We start from the raw sequence: 22,910 nt of genomic DNA, 5'->3' as shown, positions 1-22,910 counted from the left end.
CTCCCAGGCTCTGCCCCCATCTGTGCCCTTCTGCAATGACAGGAGGAGGGTTAGCTGAGGACTTCCTGCTTGTAGACTTATTAGAGGGGAGGGCCTGGGTCACACCAGTCTGTTCAGTACCCAGCACTCCAAGGGGACAGGTACTATCACCCACACTACCAGTGCAGCAGGGTAAGTCAGCGGGAAGTGTGGGGTCTCTCCTTTCTGCAGGGGCGGCAGCAGCAGCCTCCCTGCTCCCCACATCAGAAGCCGAGCCTTGGTGAAGGAGCAAACTCTCCTAACTTAGCATTAACATGGATTCCCCTAGGAACTTGCAACTCCTGAGGAACTATCACTTGTGCCAGTACAGTGATTCTCAAAACACTTCAGGGGAAAAAAGGAAATCAATTGACTCACAAAACTGTGAGATAGTCAGTAGTAGACTGGCTTCAGTTAGTTTGATGAAGGTTGGAACTATTCCTTAGTTCCAACTTCTCCCTCCATCGCTGGGCTCTGAGAATGCTGAGAGCAGAAAGGAATGCTGGGAAGCAAGATGCCACCACCGCGTAGCTTCCATCCTCTGTTGAGCAGGAATGGGGTGTGGAGATGGGACAAAAACAATTGGGCTCTGGGCTCTGCACCCAATTCTTCATTTTATTTTTATTTTTTAGAGGGAGAGGGAGGAAGGGAGGGAGAGAGAGAGAAACATTGATGTGAGAGTGCAACATTGATCAGCTGCCTCTCGCACAACCCCTACTGGGAATGGAGCCTGCAACCTTTCATTGCATGGGACAACGCCCAACCAACTGAGTCACACCGGCCAGGGCTATGTGCCCTATTTTATTTATTTTTATTTTTTAATATATATTATTTTAAATATGTTTTTTATCAATTTTTAGAGGAGGAAGGGAGAAGGATAGAGAGATAGAAACATCATCGATTGGCTGCCTCCTGCACACTGTCCACTGGGGATCGAGTCCCAACCTGGGCATGTCCCCTGACCTGTAATCTAGCCGGTGACCTCTTGGTTCCTGGGTCACCACTCAACTGCTGAGCCACATGGTCGGGCTCTGTGCCCAATTTTAAACAAAGCACTTAAGACAGAGACTAAGCTGTGGGCTTCGGCTCAGTTCACACAGTTTTCCCCTGGAGCTGAGGATGGGGTCAGCCCACTCTCTCCTCTTTGCAGCAATTATTTTAAATATTCCTGGTCTCTTCAAGCCTTCAGACACTGTCCTTCTCATCCATTTCACAAAGAAGTTACAAGCCTCTCAGATGAAAACTCCCTCGACTTCCTGTCCCCAGCCTACCTACATCGATATTGCTGTTAAATTTAAAAAGGTGCCCTTTCCTTCCTCTGGCCAATCCTGCTGCACAAGATCCCATATACTCTCCTACCTTCTCCTACCTTCTCAGGCACCTTGAACTCATCGTTATCTGCTTCCTGTCTATACATCTATCCATTTCCCACACATCTATTCTTCTAATCTTGTAATCAGCAATTATTGAGCATGTATGTGCCAGGATCATAAAATCCATTGTAAAAAAAAATTAACATCTATCCAGTTGCATGAGCCAGAAATCGGAGATCTTCTCCTCACCCTGCCAACCCAGTTAATTACTAACTTGAAGATCTCTCAGTCTGTCCACTTCTCCACACAACAGTCCAAGTCACCCACCATCTCCTTCTCTTTCACTTGGTCATGATACCCCATAGGCAAAAGACTCTATCTAGGTTTTGACATTTTTGACTCAAAATTAATGAAGCTGGATTATATGCCTATTTTAAGCTTAAAATTTTATAAATTCCATCTAGGTCTGTACATTGCAATTAGAGATATAATTTAGCATTTTTAACATTATAGGCCTTATATCCCGGGCTCCGTACTCCCTCAGTTCTGCTTCCGCATCATCCAGATACTCCCAGCAACACCTTTTAAAGACTAACCTTATGGGCAATAAAATAACAGGAAGGATTCAGAGGCCGAAGACTGTAAGTAATGATAAATTTAAATATATATATAAAACAACGAAAAACGTAGACATGAAGTTATGGTTTTAGGGTCGCTTCAAACTTACATTAAAAATTATATGTCAGAATCTTATCTAGGTGCTTCCTTAGGTCTGGATAATAGGATTTGTCCATCAATAGCTGCTGAATCAGTGTTTGTGGAGGGAAAGAGGGCCCAGGGCTTCCTACTCTGTGGTCTTGCTGATGTCACTCCTCAGAATAAAATTCTGATATTGACATAATTAAGCCTGAGAGCACTTACTCAATTACAGTTCAGTAAATACGCGTAAAAGTCAGTTACGTTCTGCCTCTCAATTTCCTCCCCTTTTTTCACTCATTTACAATAATCAACTAGTAGCATCAGATTCCTCCTTATCTGAGTTCCCTGGCAGAACAGAGTTTCAGAAGTCAGTTTAACACACGTGAGAAATCTGCCCTCCAAAGAAATTCTTGGAATGCAGATTAGCTTGAGGTATAGCACATACTTGAAGATTTATTAAAAATATTTCAGCTCTTAGTTTATGTGAAACAGCATTTACATCCTCACCCACCGCCTTCTTTGTACTACTTGAATACACATTACATTCTTGCTCCAATGTCTTTCAGGATCCCCCCTAGAGATTTACATACCTAAAGAATTCTAAGTGTTATGCTAAGTGAAATGAATTCAGAGAAAGACAAATGCCATATGATTTCACTTATATGTGGACTCTAAAAAACAAAATAATCAACAGAAACAAACTCATAGATAGAAAATAAACTGATGGTTGCCAGGTGGGAGGTGGTAGAACTGGGGGAAAAACAGGTGAAGGGGAATTAGCCACGAGGATGTAAAGTGCAGCAGAGGGAATATATAGTCAATAATATTGTAATAACCACGTATGGTGTCAGGTGGGTACTAGACTTATGGGGTTATATAACTGTCTAACCACTATACTGTACACCTGAAACTAATGTACTATTGAATGTCAACTGTAATAGAAAAATAAAAATAATTTTTAAAAATTCCTTCTCTCTTGAGAAAAATTAAATAATTTGATCAGAGAAAATATGCTATTGTAAGGCCACTTTTGAAGGTGTAATTCCATGGCTCATATCTAGTTATTGGACTAAATGTTTGTTGCAGTATTTCTAAAATGCAGTTAAGAGGCAATACACAGAGAGGGAAGAAACAGGTCAGGAACAAACCCAATTGAGACCCTTGACCAAGTAGGGCCACATTATTAATGCCCACCATTTGCTTGACTCACCAATCTCTGTGGAGTCATCTCTGACCAAAATGTGAAACTCTACTATATGTCTGCTTGTTTCTGAGAAAGCCTTTTCCAAAAGGAAGCAACATTTAGTTGGTGTGTATGGGACCACAAGGGCTTTTAAGATGAACTCCATCCCCATTTCACTCCACAAAGCGAATGTTTCTACCATGGGAGATCACAACTCTATGGTTCAGAAAGCTGCAAAGTAAATGCATTTAGTGGGGACCCACTATGTTTGAGAGATTTAGAAGGATGATGTGATGGTCTAAAGCTAATTGTGGGACATTATCCTACTGAAAACATAAATCCTAATAATGAAGAAAGTGTCTTGTGGACCCCTGGCTTGTGTACAGTATAGAGACCCCATGCAAAAAGCCAAAGGTCCAGGAAAGGCAAAAAATTAGTTGGAACTTCTTCAAATCTATGTAAGGTCTGACTTCTTAAGCAAGGCTATGAGACAAGTCAGATAAAGACAGATGGAAAAGGAATTTATACATGGCTGGAATGTAAGAACACCAATGATTTTTTACAACAAACAAAAAAGCACTGCATTAACACAAATGATAAAATATTAAGGAATTTTTAGATTACTCCAAATATGGGCTATCTTTTCTTCCTTAGCAGGAAATGGCTTTCCACTGATGGATTCATTATTCACCAGTTCTCTTTATGACAAGTGGCAAAATATGTACAAGAAGGCACATTAAATGGCCTAATCCAGATCGGACAGTGATCTTGGTCTCATTAGTAACAGTGACTTTTAATGATGCTATAACACGAATTATTCATCATCTTCCTTAAAAGCTCCAATATCTATTTAATATTTATATTGCAGGTACCTACTAAACACAAAAGAAGGATTGATGATATCTTCCTACCCAATGTGGCAGAAAATGTTCAACTTACAGCTTTTCAAGTTCAAACAGCTCCATCCAGAATCCCATTTAGACCCGATTGGTAATCATAAATCCTTTTCCAACTTTTATTTCTATAAGCACTTAAATAAAAGTGACTCTAAACTCCATTAACCCTTTGATCTAATAGCTATTATCAGTGCTGTGAAGATAGTGTAGAAGGGCTGACATGACTATACCTTGAATGTCCCAGGTGAAGTAGGACATGGCCTTAGATTGTAAAACGTAAGCATTGGTTTGCATAACTACCATGTGGGCCTTGCCTCTGGCCACCCAGCAGCCTCTCCATCTGGGTTCCAGAAATACTGACTAGATGAAATAGCCAGGAGAGAGGGCATTTCTACTAAGCATTATCTACTAACAAGTGGAAAACTAAAACAGGTTAATCCAAATAAACTTCCAAGCGCTCATTTCTATTTGTTTCACTTAAGAACATCATTCTCTCTTAACAGGTTTTTTATTCTTCTACAAATGCCAAAACTCTCTTCAGAGTTTTATAAATTTATAATCCACATCTTTTTATTCAGACAAGAAAATCTATCTTGGGTAAAATAATAAATAACTAGATGAATGGAACAGAATATACCAGAAACATATTTACATAAATTTATATATATATATAGCTTTTCATAATTAAGAAGGTTGAGTCTATCTGAAGTAGATTAAATCATCACCTTACACTATACACAATGAGTTTCAAATGGATTAAACATCTATATGCACATACATGTGCACATAGACATATACACAAATTTATGTCTGAAATATATAAAAAAAAAACACAAACCAAAAGCCAAAGGAATATTGATGACTTTGATATCAAAGCTAAAAATTCAACAGGACAAGATATGGTGCCAGTTACCAATTTACAAACTTCTCAGCTCCAATTTCATCTTTGTCTGCTGCGAAATAATTAATATGGATCCTGTATTTCTCCTCTGCCAACTGGCAAAATGTTAAGCTTTGTCAGTAGAGGGTGCTGGAAGGATCCTGGGGGAGAAAGAAGGGTTTCTCTCCCAGGTTCTGGGGCCTCCTTTGGGCAGGCAGGCTTCTGCAGTGCACATGGCTTCTGCAATGCCCTGATCCAATGAATTCCTATAATGGTTTTCTGACCTCATTGTTGAAGGGATAATTGGAACTTCCCCTTAAAGACTTGAAAGAAAGCTAGGGCAGTGGGCTCTATCACATCACATCTTAATTCACCACTTTGGCCTATGCAGAAAATAGATGGATCTTGGAAAATGACTAGGAACTACCAAGCCCACACCTTAACCAGGTAGTGATTCCAATTGTAATTGCTCTCCAGATGTGGTATCTTTACTGGGGCAAATGAATATGTCTCAGGCACTTGTTATGCAAATATAACAGCTTTTGCTCTACATCAAACTGCAAGGACCACAAGAAGTTGTTTGCTTTACTCTACAAGGCTACTGTATACCTTTAAATTCTTCCCTGAAAGCTTTGTCAATTCTCCTACTCTCGTGATCATTATATTCCATAAAATATATTGGTTCACTCCATCAATAATGCTGATATCATGAGCAGAAAACAGTTAAGTACTTAGGTATAAGAACTAGAGGGTGAAAGATAAACCCTACAAAAATTCAGGGTCTTTAGCCTCATGAAAATTCTCTAGGGGTTCAATGGTTGAGAGAATGTTAAAATATGCCCCTTCAAGATGAAAAACAAGTTGCTTCATCTCACTCTATGTATCATGAAAAAAAGCATGATGCTCAAAAGGCCTTTTTGGATTTTGAAGGCAACATACACCATATTTGAGTGTGATGCTTCAACCCACCTAGAAAGTCATCCATAAGATTACTGATTTTTTGTTGTTAATCCTCACTCAAGGATAGTTTTCCATTGACTTTTAGAGAGAGTGGGAGGGGGAGAGACAGAGACAAACATTGATGTGAGAAACACATCTATTGGTTGCCTCCCACAGGTACCCCAACCATGGCCAGAGATCAAGCCTGCAACCAAGGTACATGCCCTTGACTGGAATCAAAACCTGGACCCTTCAGTCGTTGGGCCGCCACTCTATCCATTGAGCCAAACCAACCAGGGCAAGATTATCGATTTTGAGTGAGGACCAGAGTTAGAAAAGTCTCCATTGTGATTTTGAGTTTCAATACAATCTGCTTTGCCATGCTCCTATGATCCAGCAATACTAAAGATATTAGAAAATGTCCTGGCATATAGGAACACTGTACAAAGCCTCTGTCAAAGCACCAGTAAGAGAACAGGCTGACCCCTAAGATTTTGAGCAAACCTATACACTCTTCTGAAGGTAACCACCCTCCTTTTGTGCCTTGGTAGACAATGCCTAACCATGGGATACTGGGTGATCATGTAGCCTGAGCTTCCCATAATAACATGGGTGCTGTAGGACCCACCTAATAAACTTGAGCATGCACAGATTGCTTTTCACTCCATAGGCATACAAAGTCATTCCTTCAACTATCATTTCTAAGGCTCTATCACAGCAGCAATCTATCATCAGTGGAAGTGGTATACATTCAACTTAGCTTGCTGCGCAGGTCTGAAAGGTACAAGTGGCTTCCATTGAACATATGGCTCAAACTATTTCAACACCAACTCCTGTTGCCTCCTCTCTCTGGACTTGGGTGTTACTAACAATTAGCTAGCCAAGAAAGAAAAAAGAGTCAAGCTTGATTTATGGATAGGTCTGCATTTGTCAGTTCAAAGCATGACTGCGTTTCTCATCCCAGCAACCCCAAGGGGTATTGGGTTGGAGGTCTTAGTTCCTAAGGGATTCTTTAATCAGGAGTACAACCATGAGTCTATTGATATAAGATCTCAGTTGAGGCTGCCAGTTGGCTGTCTTGGGATTCTTATGCCACTAAACCAATAGGCAGTAAAAGGCATTACTCTACTGGCTGGAATGGTCAATTCTGAATACACAATGTGAGAAGACAGAGGACATTATTCAAATGCTGGAAGCAAAAATGAATTTTATATATAATAAAAATACCTTTCAAAAAACTAAGGCAGACACACAAAAACTGAGTTAATCAACAATATCTGTACCATCATAACTAAAAATATTAAAGGTTAAAGGACAATCTTTAGGAAGAAGGTAAATACCAGTAGCAAATTAATGGAGAGCACAGGAAATAGTAATTACATGATTGCCAAGTACACAGGACTTTTTATCATCTAAAAAAACTATTTTGAGCCCTAGCCAGCTTGGCTCAGTGGATAGAGCATCAGCCTGCGGACTGAAGGGTTCCAGGTTCGATTCCGGCCAAGGGCACATGCCTGGGTTGCGGGCTTGATCCCAAGTAGGGGGCGTGCAGGAGGCAGCTGATCAATGATTCTCTCTCATCATTGATGTTTCTATCTCTCTCTCCTTCTCCCTTCCTCTCTGAAATCAATAAAGAAATATTTTTTTAAAAAAACTATTTTGAACCCCATTCTTACCAAAATAATAATCTGTCTCTAGCAACATTTCAGGGTAGCTTCAAGCTTGGCAGAGTTTTATATTCACCAAACTTAACCATATATAAGACTAATATGAAACCAAAAGTTCATACTTTCTATAGCAAAATTATTAAATCCAATTTTCTGGTTTTTAGGTATATAAGGGAGTATTATCTCTTCTAAGTCCAAATTCTGGGATGTAATATAGAATATAATCTTGGCCAAAACATGGACCAAAAGTACCAAACTTCACGTACTAGCCATGTGGCTTGATACTAGATATTTATACAAAGTACTCTAAACAGAAGCCCAATTTTACTCTACATGCAATTTAAACTAAAAGACAGTTACAAGCTTTTAGTTTTATAACAACAAATGGCAGTTTCATAAATTTGTTACTTGGTAGAGCTAAGTGGATGATGTCTACTGATTTGTGGAAGATCAATTTGTACATCACTCCATAGGCATACAAAGTCATCCCTCCAACTATCAGTTCTAAGGCTCTGTTCTCCACTAATGAATACATAGTTTAGTTACTACCTGCTGGTCTTGGGGAGCAATAGAAATTGAGTAGACACCCATCTTCAAACAAAGTGATAATGTAAATTCACTAGCATTAACTGTCATAATCAAAAAGCAAACACACACTTCAGTTCATTAAAAAGAACAAATTAATTCAATAAACATGTAGATTTATTTTCAATCAGTTTGGTACATGATACAGATTGGTTTTGTAGTTTTTCATGAACTAAAATAGAAATTTCTAAATACAGCAGTGTCTGCCTGTACAACAAATATTTTAAGATAAAATAAGGTATTTTGATAGAACTACATCTGCATGAAATAATCAGATGAAAAATCTGAAAAGGTTTCTATATACCTTCTGGATTAAAAAACCCAAAAATTATTAATGACTCCAGATACTAAACTGCTAAAGAAAGGAGGGGAAAAGGCTGTGAGTTCTGTTGCAAGAGCTCTTCTTGCAAAATCTAGTTTCAAGTGATATGATTTTGTTGTTAGAGCAGTATTCAAAATTACCGGAGAGGCTTCATCAGCTACATTTTCACAAAAATTGCTGTTATGTGTTGACATTAATGTGTGCCAAGGTGTTCATATCTAGGTAAATATCTGTAGCCAACTTTTGCCACTTTGGGAAGGATGGAAATTCTACATACTTTCAAATAAATTTTGCATCTTATAGTACTCACTAGAAACTAACAGCCATGGCACCATAAATACAATTTTTGTGAGGTACCTAGAATATTACTAATGAAAACAAAAATGTGAGGTAAACCTACCTTTTCCCAAAAACCTTTGAAGCCAGAGATTTTAAACAATTAAGGCACTTGAAAACATTAGGTGTACGTACAAATGTGCAAGTAAAACAAACTTTAGCTGTACCAGTAACTAAAAAATAAGTAAATCTTCATTTAAGAACCTTTAACGTAACTATTTAAATGTAAGGAATTTTGGCTTATGAAATGGACCTAAGCAACTTGTCATTTCCTACCATAAAATATTGAAAACCAAAGGTTAAACTCAGCCACTACAGGCTAAAGAAACTAAAACAAAACTTTAATGACCTAAAAAAGCAAAAGCATATTTTAACCTAATTTAAGCCTCTGAACTAATCCAATGTGTCAAAGGCAGGAGGGAGACGTATCCCTCTAAAACCAAAAAAACAAAAACACAAACCTAGTGCTTTCTAAGAAACGAAAGAAGTAAAAATATGAATGCTCACTATACTATAGGAATTGAAACTGAGAAGTATGGGAGAGAAGGAGAAAGGAAAAAAGAAAGCTCAACCTGTTTATCCAGGGCAATCATTAAAAAAGTACAGTAATCTGATCAACCAAAAATCCTTCAGATTTTCTGAAATTACACTGGTCACACTTGCTGTCTCAAAACTTAAAATGGAAACAAACAAAAAAAACAACCTAAAATGATTGTCTCATTTAAAGAGTTCGTAAATGATTCTAAAATAACTGATTATTTCCTTCTTGCCTCATGAAAGAAGTTACGTTGGCTTGATGACAATCCTTTTGAGATACAACAGCGTTAGAATACTTTTTTGAAGTACAAAGAAAAATATAATTATATCAATTTTAGGCTCTATTATATTTTTAACAGCCACAAAGAAATACGTTGGGAGGTTCACTATAAGACTTTCAACTTTGTATAACATTCTTTAGCTTAATTTACTCAGGTCTAAACTAAAGTAGGTTAAGTTTTCAAATACTAACAGTATGGTATCTAAAAGCAGTTTACTACTGCTTACATCAACAGTTACATCCTCAGATCAACCTTCTACCTTCCTAAATGGGAACAAATCACAAGCATTTTAAGTTACAGTCTACCTTTCAGTCTGTCTTTTAAGGCACTGTTCTTCATTTTCTCAATAATATAAGGTGCTTTACAAGTATTAACAATAACCTGCTATACTTTAATGGTTTGTATTCTTTCCATTCATTTGTTTAAATCTGGAATGTAAATCCCTGTGTGGCATCTTATTTCTAATGTAGAAAAAATAATTGTTATCAAGCACAAAATTTTATTCTAAGGATACAGTTTTCTATATGGATATTAAACTTTAAATTTATTCCATTTTTTAAATGATAGCCAAAACGCCACCTGATTGATGCTCATTTGGCACATTCTTCTCAATTCTGGTCACTAAACTACATCCTGAGTTAGGATAAAATAATGCAGCTTTCAGGCTTTAAAATGACTAAATTTCACTGCCAAGAGTCATGAGGTTGTCTGTGCAGGACAATGTTTTCCATCACTTACAGAGTTACATTTGGCATGTCAAGAAAAGAGAACATAATCCCACAGCAGCAGCCATTTAAAATAAAAGAAGACAGCCACAAGGAGTCATGCAGAATATTTTAAATATTCCTGTTGAGCAAAATGATTTAATTGATTTTTCTTCAAGCACGATGCTCCAAAATTTCCTATATGCATCCTTTGAAAATTTAAAGATCCTGGAATAGCGTCTTCCATGTGGGACATCTTGAAATATAATATTTTGGTTTCAAGGAGTTACACGCCAGTCCTTGTTAATCTAATGGGTCTGTTTACAGAGTGTGGTAGTTTCGTTCTTTTGATTTGCAGAATTTATAGAGAAAGAAAATTACAGCCTGCACACCTAAGACAAGGACAATTCCTCCAATGAAACTGGCTGCATCAAAGGTAGACTTTCGCGTAGGTTGTGAAGTTGGACTTAAAGTAGTATTAGTTGAACCTGTTAAATAAGATAGAAGAAATAATAAGTCTCATGAGCCTCTATCATAATTCCAAGACCTACCTGAATTTCTATTTTGCAATGTGTTAAATTCTATAAAATATTTTCTCTTAAGTCTTTACAACTAGAACTTATATCTAATTGAGGAAGAAATTTATCATTCCCCCTTCGTTCCATCTGGTTATATCAAGTGGTTATGGCTCCATACAACTTCAAATATGAAAATGACAGAAAAAGACTCTCCTGATATATAAATTATATCCTGGAACATGTGAAGCACTTTTAAAATTTGCAATTGCTTGCCCGGCCTGTGTAGTTGTGTTTGAGTGTCAACCTATGAACCAGCTCATCACGGGTTTGATTCCTGGTCTGGACACACATGCCCAGGTTGCTGGCTTGATTCCCAGTAGAGGGCATATAGGAGGCAGCCGATCAATTATTCTCTCTCTTCATTGATGTTTCTCTCTCTCTCTCTCTCTTCCTCTCTGAAATCAATAAAAATATTTTTTTTCAAAAAAGCTTGCAATGTCTTCAAACTATACCTAATTGTTAAGAGTAAATATTAATATTTGTGTTTAAAATTCACATAACTTTTAAAAAATAATATATTTTTATTGACTTCAGAGAGGAAGGGAGAGAAGAGAGAGATAGAAACATCAATGATGAGAGTGAGAGAGAATCACTGATCAGCTGCCTCCTGCATGCCCTACACTGGGGATCAAGCTTGCAACCCAGGCATGTGCTCTGATCAGGAATCAAACCGTGACCTTCTGGTTCATAGGTCAAAGCTAAGTCACTGAGCCATGCCGGCTGAGCCTCAAATAACTTTATAATTTTACTAAACATATAAGGTAAATTTAAAAATTTGGTTACAATTTTTCAAATTACAAAAATAATCTTAAGTATCTGCAATTTATAATTCCATAAGCAAATGTATCTTATCTTACTCTGCATATTTTACAATATGAGAAAGTTATTACCAAGTCATGAGGAAAAAAAGTCACAAAAATTTGAATTCCTTTTCAAGGAGTAAAATGTTTGAAATGGAGCACCACTCACTTTAATAAAAAAGCAATTTCATATTTAAAATAAATTCTACTTTTTTCTTAAATATCAAATAAATACTGGTTCTGGTGGCTTTATATAATAAGTTAACCAGCTTGAAAATTAATTACAACTATTCTGTATTCTTTTTGTGAAGACAGAATAGCTTCATTGAAACTGAAATAAAGGCAGTGTAAGAATGAAGCCAAAAGAATAACCTGCAAGTTGTACTAAAAGGGTTTTGGAAAAATATTATTTAATTCTAGCATGTCATGCCAACTGTGATTACACATTAAAAAACTAGAGAAGGACTCTTAGCAAATCTATCATTATTGATTTAACAGCCTACTACTATGTTGTCCTCTATAAGAGATGAGTTTCATGCATACCATTCATGAGTAAAACTGGAAAATGATGGCAGAAACAGTAAAAGGCAACAGTATACATACATCCTGCTTCACTGTTAGTTTTAAAAAAACCTCAATTACCTGGTGTAGCAGTTGTAGAAGAGGAAGGCATAGTTGTGGTTTTAGCTGGAATGTAAACAAAATGTATTAGAAACTTAAATTTCTAAACTTCCTAGTTATCTAGCATCTACCTTTTTAAAATTATGCCACCAACTTCAACATGCTTTCAATTATTTAGAAAATAAAGGCCAAATTTCAGTTAATGGTTCACTAACATCTACTCATCCAGAATACTAGCTTTTAAATGTATTTTAAAACATTAAGAGATGTCATAAAATTGTATCCATGTTAACATCTATATGTAAACTGTATGTATACAACTGGATCAAGTTTGCAAAAAGACACACAGAAGGGCAAAAATTAGTGTTTAGGTGAAGGAACTATCAGTTCTTTATAAATAATATTGCTTCTAAGACAAAAACTATTAACTTCAAATGTCAAGGTAAAAAACAAGTACAACTCGGCATTTCTTACATGGGTATCAAGATTTGCTTATCTTTTTCATTTCAGGGGGGTGGCAAACTTTTCTTAAAGGGGCAGAAAGTAAATATTTTAGGCCTTGTGCACTGTGTAGTGCAAAAGCAGCCAAAGACAACATGCAAATGAATGGGCATGGTTGTACTTCAATAAAACTTTATTTATAAGAGCAGGTGCCCTGAGGCCATAGCTTCCCCCAATTTAGATTAGAAGAGCCCAAAGAAAGCTCTAGTCTACAAACTATATGAGCTCAAATAATTATCTGATGATGCCTCTAAAGAAATGTACATTCATGGGAAGAATTAGATTGAATGTAACATTTTAGGAACTAAAGCACAATATTAAAAGACTTCTGTTAGTGTTGATACTACTGATGGATATTAATATGTTAACGCTGATGGCTATTTCCATACACATTCGTATTCTTTTTCTCTCACCGTCCACATTTTACCCACCCTGCTCTTGGTTGGACAGTTAGGTCACCTTTCATTTCTTACAGCGAAATATTTGATCTCATCTCCAATAGGACTGATTCCTATACAGAATTCCCAGCAGATTAGAGGGTATGATTATTTGAAGACGTATAATCCCTTCAAAGTTTTTGTTGCTTATACATTCTGTGTAACTGCAAAAAATGTACTTTACAAATTAAACATATTATCAAATTTTTTTTAATCTTAAAACTCTATTACTGCCGAAACCGGTTTGGCTCAGTGGATAGAGCGTCGGCTTGCGGACGGAAGGGTCCCAGGTTCGATTCCGGTCAAGGGCATGTACCTGGGTTGCAGGCACATCCCCAGTGGGAGATGTGCAGGAGGCAGCTGATCGATGTTTCTCTCTCATCGATGTTTCTAACTCTCTATCTCTCTCCCTTCCTCTCTGTAAAAAATCAATAAAATATATTTAAAAAAACAAAAAACTCTATTACTAATTTTGTCTGAACACTGACACATTTTTGCTTTTGACCAAAGCATTACATTAACAAAATTTTCAAAATTAGGCACTACTTAGTGAATATACCTCCACTGTCCTAGTGTATGTTCCTTTCATTAAAAAAAAATAATTCATAGATTATAAAAGCTGTTATTGGTGATAGAAAATAGAGTAAAGAAATTTAAGTAATCCCATCACTCTGAGAAGCATGTTTTTTTCCTGCCAGCCATTTCTCTAGGCATGTATGTAACAAATAAATAAATTATACTTAATATAATTTGTCTTTCACTGAATATATTATGAACATTTCCATTATATTTCTGGCATAATTTAGTCACTTTATTTTAAGATGTTATTTATAAATATAATTATACTGTTTGTACTGGCAGAAGACTATTATAATTAACCCCACTGAACACTTTTCTACATAAATAAGATTTTCTTTGCATTAATAGTCCCTTATTTTCTAACTTGCTCTCTTCAGCAGTAGCCATTGAAAAAATGGAATAAAAGTTTGTTTTTCAACCATTAATTGCCACTCAATTGATACTTTTTCTGCAAGCATACATCAAGACTCATGGGGAAGAAATTAAGTGGACTCACAATGATTTTGGGGAAATAATTTCCTCCTCTCTCCTTCTGCTCACATCCCACCTTCTGGAAATCAGTTTTCTCAACATCTATTTTCATCAACCTTTAATTCCTTCCTAGTCAATGACTTCTAATGGGCGCTAATGGTTTAAAAGGACACCACTGTGTGCTCTCCAAAATAAAGTTTCACAGCATTTGCAGATTTCAATGGCATATTTCCAATGTAGCCGTAATCCAAGCTACCAACATGGTCTCACGGAATGTGCAGTTGGAAACAGCTGTGCACAACTGGCTAGCAAAACCTGGTGAAAGCTAGCTCATCACTGCCTAAGTCTTTTAAAATGAGCTCTTGTCCTTGTTACAGTATTGGACCATTTTTTCCTCTGAAAAACTACACCTAAATCACACATGCACAGTTTCTTGGACACACTTCTCTGGGCTTTCTTCTCTTCCCATCTCCACTCAGTCTCCTCTCCAGCCTTCTCCCCATGACTTAGACTTATTATTCCCAAGAATTTGGTCCTCAAACCCTATTCTCCTCCCTAAAAACTACTTCAGTGACTTTACTGCCTACACTGATTCACTTATCTGTACCAATTTTAGCTAAGAGCTCTCCCATCACCTCGCTCATCAAGTCCTAGGCCTTCTACTTCCTGAGTTCCATACATCTGCAACTCTTCCTCTCCTGGTTCTCTAGAATTACTGCACAGGTTATCTAATCTCTGTGTTCACTCCTATCCTCTTCTCATTTGCTCTCCATATTGTAAGAAAAATCATTTTATTAAAATGCAAGTCTCATCACATGACCTATTTTGCTTCAAATCTATCAGCAAGGCATACAAAGGCACTTCCCAATCTGGCTCTTGACTTGTTGACTATCTAGTTTCACTCTTCCTCACCTTGTACTGGACACTCCAAATGCAATTCCGACCTCAATACATTCTTTCACATCTCCTTCACATGTGCTGACCTCCCTGCTCCACTTGGGAAATTCTCCACATATCTTACCAGGGTAATATCAACACTTGGTCAGTCAGCATACTCAGGAAGCTGTTATCATAAATGCCATGATACTCAATACACACACCTTCCCTTACAAATCCCTGAACACACTGTGCTTACTTACCTCTTCAACAGACCAAATGCTATCTTACTTCTGTCTCTGTATCCCTATCATCTAGTCTAGTACTTGTACTGGAGTAGATGCTTTTAAATTATTTACTCTTCCTATCAAATTGCTGAAGATTTTTAAAAGGAAGGTATTAGCTAATGCTATAGAGTATGGTGAAAAACTTTCAAGTTGATGAAAATGAAAAGCAATCAGTTTTGAGAGTCTTAAAATAACCATTTAGGAATGCTATTTGAATCACTTCTGTCAGAGATGACAGCAAATATTTCCCTTTAAGGTATTCCAACCTATTTAACCAAGAGCACGATGTGTAAAGTGTATACAACAAAGGGACATAATTCAAACCTGTAGGTACATGTTATCCAGTTTCATAAGGTTATGTATTTAGATATACACATAGAAAAGACTAGAAGAACTTAACCACTTTTTTTTTTTTTTTTAAGAACTTAACCACTTTTAAAACATTTTGGTTTGCCTCTGGAGGATGGGAATTATAATGAATTTTAATTTCCTTTAGGCTTTTGTATTTCTGAGGATTTCCACAAAAAACAGTTTGCAGACTCGATGTACAAAACTATGGGAAAGCCACTCAGATTCAATAAATGTGAAACACCAAAGCTATGTGTCATTGTCTACTAAATATGTCTAATTTTTTAAGTCATACTAACAACTTTTAGGTTTTTACTAAAATGTTATCAAGAGAGCTTAAAAATCCTAAAAGAAGGAAAAAAGGAGAAAAACAGTCAATTATCTTGTATTACCTGTAGAATTGGTTGGCAACGGAGAGGCGGTGGGCACTATTTAAAAAACAAACATATTAAGTCAAAACTTTCTAAAATATCACGATCTATAACACTATTTCCTAATCTGCAGTCATTTGAGTACCACTTTACAATTTTTATATTTTAGTACCACCTGTGAAGGAAGACTGACAGTGAAGTACCACACTCCCCTTCTTTAGAAATAGGAGCAGCAATTTTTAGTGACACTTCCCTCCCCACAGCAGACATTTCTCAATCTCTCCCGCAGCTAGGTAGCCATGTGTAACTTCTAAGAAGCATATGTAAAACAGATATGGGCTTCTCTTTCCCTTCCTCTTCCTGCTAGCAGAATAACCAATTATGTGGCCGAAACATGAGAACTCGCCTTGTAGAGTAAGGTCAAAGCCATTTTTGAGGAATGACAATAAAAGCCTAGAAAGAGCCTGGGTCACTAATGGTTGTAAGAGCTGCTAGTGAGCCAGACTTCTAGCTGCACGTGAGCCAACTTCCTTTACACGAGAGCAGAGTAAACCTATTTCTCAAATCACTGTAAATTGATAAATCATCAAATAAGTAATGTCTCTTAAAATGTTTTACTTAATCTTGTTTCTAAGCAATATTAATCACAAAATCACGTCTGACATAGTTATTAGTTTTTCCTAACACATTTAAATAACTATTAATGTTTGTTCATTTACCACCGAAACCATGTTACTACACTCTATATAGGGTATAACTGTTCTCATACTAATAAAATTCTTCGTTAGAAAGTTCCAGTTGGGATGGGGGAGATGGGAAAGCTCCTACCAAAATTAAATAAAGGTAGTCTTTCAAGGTAATTGACTCTTCAGAAAAACCTTTTACTTAATTTAATTATTACCTAAGCACCAAATTAGAAATTTGACTTTCCTATTAATTTATAGTCTTGCTAGAAAAATCCACTGTTCCAGCTAGGAATTTTAACTAATTCCTGAGTAAAGGTTAAAGAGTAATCAAGTTCCTCAAATTAAAGCACAAAAAATGAATGAATACAGAGAAGATTCATTTAACCACAGCATAAACTATGCTGGCTGGACATTATGACATTCACCAGTACCATAAGCAAGGAAGTGCCAGAACAAGACTGCCCAGGCCTGTAAAACCCAAATAAACAGAGGGTCTAAACTGCAATGAATTTCTGGAAGAGTGAAAATAACAATAATAATAATAATGGAGGAGGCATCTGTACATACAGCATTCCACAGTATAACCAAATCACTAAACCAAGCTTCAAAACACTGTCCTTTGAGCAATCAACATAAATGCCATTCATACTGAAATTTCTAACAAGATTAGAACTACGATAATGCTTCAAGCCAAATACTGATAGAGGCTTTCTGAAGCAATGATCTTCCTCGCCCTAGCAGCCAATGTGAATACTTACCAGAACAGAAATCTGTACTATTCACCACCTGGCAACCAGTAACTGTTGAATTTTGTGAGCAGTAGCTTCTACCTGCTATGGAAGAAAAACAACAACAAACAAGTTAAACAGCACCAATCACTCACTTTTATTATCTCTAACTTTGTTACTCAGCTCTAGAATAGCTTCCCAAAATCGAACTCAAGTTTATCCACTGACCAACAAAATACTGTTACTCTTTTCCCCATTGTTTTAGCAATATTATACAGGATCTCCCCAAATATTATCCTCTTAAAACCCATATGAACATACTGAACAGATAAACTTAGATCTTAGGATTGTGGTATGACTAGTGCACAAGGAAGGCTGCTAGAATCCACAAGAGGGTGAGTCAGTAGGGAGAAGTGGTCAGGATCTAATAAAGGCTTAGTAAACAGGGGAGGTGCCCTAAAGGCAGCAGGAAGTCCTCTGTTCCAGATCTCTGCGTTAGTCTTCTACACTTTCTAAAACCAATTCCTGGATAGGAGACTTATAGCAAGAGTAAGCAGTGCTTTCCCCAACATATCCTACAGAAGGGCATTCAACCTCCAAAACTTGCCAACTCTGCCATACATGCGAGGTAGGGATAAACTTTTAAATTCCATTTTATCACCTAAAAAAAAAAAAAAGTGACTCTGCTACAAGAGTAAACTTAACCTCCAATTGACCCAATACCCTAATTTTAAAAGAGTCTCTTAAACTTTGTTAGTGATGTAATGTTAAATTTTTCAGTGAAGAATAAAGAAGCTTAACAGGTAGCTTTGACTTTTTCTTTATATATAAAAAAATTGTTATACTGATAAAAAAAACGCAAGCACCTTACATTAGGAAAACAGTAATTTATGCTATAATCCCATGGTTCTAACAAAAACCTAACTGGCATTTCAAAGTATCTCCATCTAATTCTTTATCTCTCAAATTAAAGCTAACTTAACAAAAGCACAGGAAAGAACCAACTCTTCCCTCCTCATTCTTCTCCTCTATCTTAAGTTTATAAGGTCTCTCTAGAGTTCACCCAGCAGAACACACTGAGGATAAATGTCTCAAACATTTTTCTGGGGAAGTTTCCAGGAGAACATTTCACAACTTTCTTTCACAGCTAATTTCAGAATATCCTACACAATGGTCTATATTAAGACTCTATAATCTCTCTTCCTTTAAAACTTTTGAGCCTTAATTACCAAGTCTAAGGAATTAAGGGGGGAAGTGGGTGGTGGGAGACAAGAAGAGATTTTAGAGGGAAGTGTTAAGCAATTGGCACTGTAAAGGAAAAGTATTTGATTTATAAAAAAATAGTATATACTATAGTAAACATTCTATGTAACTTTTGAATGTTCAAGAATATTCTGTTGTATATTTTAAAATGTTGCAACAAAAGTTCTGTGTACTCAAAAAATGAAACAATCCAAACGTTTCTTACCTTCTTTACATTCCATCCAAAAGCAGGAAATATTAGCAATATCATTGCTAGCATTAACACAGGAGACACAGCTGTTGTGTTTTCCACAGATTTCTGGGGTGGGGAGGAATGCATGAAATCAATTAATTGACAACTGATTTTGAATTTGTATTACTTATCTTTTTTTAAACAGTAGGCATTATATACAGTACCACATTTACTAACTCTGAGAAATGGTAAAACTATAGCCTATCAACAGATAAAAGGGTAACAAACTGGGATGTTATTCTATCATTAAAAAGGGGAAATCCTGTTATACTCTACAACATGGATGGTCCTGAAGACATTATGGTAAGTAAAATTAGCAAGTCACAGAGGGACTGATACTGCATGATTCCACTTATACGAAGTATCTAAAGTAGTCAAATTCAGAAGCAGAAAGTAGAATGGTGGTTGTCAGGAGCTGGAAGGAGGGGAAATGAGTATAAAGTTTCATGCAAGAGGAAAAGTTCTAGAGATCTTCTGTACACCACTGTGCTCATAGTCAATACTGCACAATGCCCTTAAAAATTTGTTCAGAGGGTAGATCTCATGTGACTTTTTTTTTAACCACACGCAAAAAAAAACTTTATAAACTGGTTTACTAAGAAATTCTAATAATTTCAAATGACTTAGGAAGCCAGAGTTAACTCAAGAGAAAGGGGGAAAAACACTCAGTACTACTTCATGATACCTATCTAAACAACCTTCCTTTACATGGCAACTCTTTCAGACACCCAGGATTTCTTGATGCATTTTGAAGCATCCTTAAAAAATACAAATATTGGGAAAAAGACTATTATAAGGTCAACAATACAGACAGGGAAATTACTGGCCCAAAACATCAGAAGAGACACTAAAATTTTTAACAGTAATAAAGATGTATGACAGGTTGAACCCAAGATTTGATGATGCCCATTCTGAAAAACCTCAGAGATTTGTAATTCATAAATGATCCACTCTTTCCACGGCCCTCCATAACTGGAGGATAAGAGCAACACATTTGGAGGGAGCTGCATTCATGTACATGTAATATAACTAGTTAGCAAGGTCTTTTTCAATAATTTAAGCCCAGAAACCAGACTTCAAAGAAGACTAATTACAATTCAATGTCTGGACAAACAAATGGACTATAGAACTGGACTCCATCCATTTCCTAGAAGCTAGATGCCTCCAAAAAACATTCTCCTTTGCTTTCTCTGTACCTCAAAAAGCAACCCTGTACAGCACAGAAGTGTTGCATGTCAACATTTCACCATCAGTACGACCAGAGACTAGGACACATATATGATGGGGGGGGGGGGGGGGGGGGATGGATCAGTTTTTCAGGTTTGTTTACAGGTGAAAAATGTTACTTGTTTAAAATCTTTTGTGCTGGATGATGAATGTTTGGGTAGCAGAGCGAATGATATTTATAATGAACTAAACTTGCTATCTTTCAGACTGCAGCCTATCCAACTACTACTTACAGGAAACACAAATTATCTCCTTTGCACTCATTTAAATCACACAAAGGCAATTAACTTCATATTTCCAAGCTTGTCTTTAAAAATCAAAAAGCACAACAAAACTACAATTCTGAGAGAAAACTGCCAAATAATCAGGAGACAAAAACGTATTTTGCTCTATCCCCTTAAAAATTGTGCGGTTAGAACTTGTACTGCAATTTACTTTCATTGAAAATTTTTTTTAACGTTTTTATTGATTTAAGACAGAGAGGAAGGGTGAGAGAAACATCCATCTGTTGCCTTCTGTGTGCCCTCTACTGGGGATGGAGCCCCCGACCCGGGCATGTGCCCTGACCGGGAATGGAACGGACCTTTCCTTTCCGTGCATCAGGAGGACGCTCAACCAACTGAGCCACACCACCAGGTCTGAACATTTTAAAATGTTACATCTTTCTGACTCTAACAAACAATATTAAGTTCATTATATATTTTACTAAGCTTTTATAAAATACAAAAACTAGGGAAGACATTGTAAAACAATATGATCAACCTGAAAAAAAAAAAGATAAAAACCAGCCCGGCTGATTAATTAAGATAACCTTGCAGATAGGCACGGGATTTATCTGAGGTTTGAGTATTAAATGAATTAAAACTGTACACCCCGTGCCGTGTGAAAACGTCGAAAAGTTACCCATGCGTGCACCCAGAACTTCGCATGTCTCCGAGGCTCAACTAGAAGGTAGATGGTGAAACCAAGAAGTAGAGAGAGTCACTCTGCCGGGACTTAGTGGTTGAGCGACGACCCAAGGACCAATAGGTCCCGGTTCTGTCCCCGGTCATGCCCGGGTTGCAGGCTTGCTCCCCAACAGGGGGCACACAGGAGGCAGGCAGCCGATGGATGATGTTTCTCAGGGATGTTTCTTTCTTTCTTTCCTTCTTTCTTTCTTTCTTTGGGATGTTTCTTTCTTTTCTCTCTCTCTCTCTCTCTCTCTCTCTCTCTCTCTCTCTCTCTCTCTCTCTCTCTCTCTCTCTCTCTCTCTCTCTCTCTCTCTCTCTCTCTCTCTCTCTCCTCTCGCTTCCTAGCTCTCTAAAAATCAAATTTTAAAAGACATATTTAAAAACCAGCAGTTCTTCAGTCAAAATGCCGGTTAGTTCAAAATACCCAATGTTTAACTAGAATAACCAATCGCACTAGATGGCAGGTTTTATACATCAAGTGTTCCTTCGCCTCTCCCATCCACCTTCCCCTCTTTTTTGTCTGGCCACACACTGCCGATTCCTCCTTTAGGACTCCGTGTGCGCCTCCACCAGCGGACCGCAGAGCTTAACAAAAGGTGCGCTCTCGGCTGGATTCTAGGAAACCGACAGACCTGGTTCCAACCCCAACTTCACAATCGGCTAAACGTACGGTCCCGGCAGAGTGACTCTCTCTACTTCTTGGTTTCACCATCTACCTTCTAGTTGAGCCTCGGAGACATGCGAAGTTCTGGGTGCACGCATGGGTAACTTTTCGACGTTTTCACACGGCACGGGGTGTACAGTTTTAATTCATTTAATACTCAAACCTCAGATAAATCCCGTGCCTATCCGCAAGATTATCTTAATTAAATCTCTGGCTAAACTCTGAGACACCAGCGAAAGTTCCTGTCTTCAGTTTCCCTTTCCCGCTTTGGCCAACTTCCGGAGAAGCCTGCTGGCGGGGAGAGGACCTGGCGGACAAACGACTCCCCCACCCCGGCCAAGGAGCTCGGTCTCCTCGGCCCAGAACCAACCCCGCCGCCGCCGCCGTCGGGGGAAGCCCCGTCCCCTCTCCTGCGCCCACGCGAGGCTGGAGCCACTTTCATCAAACACCGCGGACTGGGACGCGGCTCAGGAGCTGTGTTAGGGCCCGACCGCCCCTTCCCGAAGGGGTTCTGCTCCTCCTCAAGATAGAAATCAAGAGAGGAGGTGAAACAGATTCAAAAGCAGGAAATATTAGCAATATCATTGCTAGCATTAACACAGGAGACACAGCTGTTGTGTTTTCCACAGATTTCTGGTACGACAGTGGTGAGCGGCGCGACGGTCGGCGGCGTCGTGACTGTGTGGTTGGGGGGCACTGAAGTCACGTTCGGGGCCAGGGTGGAGTTCTGAGCCGCGGTCAGCACACACAGCGCGGCCAGGCAGGCGGCGGCCCAGAGCAGGCGGGAGAGTCCGGACATCGCGACTCCGCGCTGGGGTTGCGGCGACAGCTGCAGCGCAAGACGCTCCCCGGCTCCCTCTGTCTCCAGCGGCGTCGGCTCCCAGACTCCGCTCCCCGGCGGGAGCGCGCCGGGGTCACTATTCTTCTTTTG

At 38.0% G+C, this 22,910-nt stretch overlaps 2 protein-coding genes across 2 annotated transcripts in view; one reads left to right on the top strand and one right to left on the bottom strand.

Annotated features, from left to right (window-relative positions):
- LOC102253972 (coiled-coil domain-containing protein 162) overlaps positions 1-4,270 on the top strand; it is a 47,088-nt gene extending 42,818 nt beyond the window's left edge. Inside the window, exons 16-17 of the mRNA XM_005883775.2 lie at positions 1,845-1,972; positions 4,082-4,270. Of these exons, the coding sequence (XP_005883837.1) occupies positions 1,845-1,972; positions 4,082-4,207 (254 nt within the window). The 3' untranslated portion in view covers positions 4,208-4,270. The remainder of the gene's footprint in view (positions 1-1,844; positions 1,973-4,081) is intronic.
- Positions 4,271-8,279: 4,009 nt separating this feature from the next.
- CD164 (CD164 molecule, sialomucin) lies at positions 8,280-22,897 on the bottom strand. The gene is made up of 6 exons (XM_005883774.2): positions 22,611-22,897; positions 19,112-19,202; positions 17,674-17,748; positions 16,251-16,286; positions 12,381-12,425; positions 8,280-10,848 (listed from the first exon to the last, which is right to left on the bottom strand). Exons 1-6 carry the CDS (start codon positions 22,776-22,778, stop codon positions 10,682-10,684), a joined length of 582 nt encoding a protein of 193 aa, XP_005883836.1. The 5' UTR covers positions 22,779-22,897; the 3' UTR covers positions 8,280-10,681.
- Between the last annotated feature and the right edge of the window lie 13 nt (positions 22,898-22,910).

Source organism: Myotis brandtii, unplaced genomic scaffold (genome assembly GCF_000412655.1).
Source record: "Myotis brandtii unplaced genomic scaffold, ASM41265v1 scaffold8, whole genome shotgun sequence".
NCBI lineage: Eukaryota > Metazoa > Chordata > Mammalia > Chiroptera > Vespertilionidae > Myotis > Myotis brandtii.
This window is presented reverse-complemented; position numbering and strand designations above follow the sequence as displayed.

Bases quoted from the DNA above. Each gene is read 5' to 3' on its own strand.
- CD164 (XM_005883774.2), bottom strand. From the start codon at position 22,778: ATGTCCGGACTCTCCCGCCTGCTCTGGGCCGCCGCCTGCCTGGCCGCG. The intron at 12,426-16,250 runs GTAATACAAGAT...TTTACATTCCAG, and splicing joins GTTGCCAACCAATTCTACAG to CTAAAACCACAACTATGCCT. The intron at 10,849-12,380 runs GTAATTGAGGTT...CTTATTTAACAG, and splicing joins TTCTACAACTGCTACACCAG to GTTCAACTAATACTACTTTA.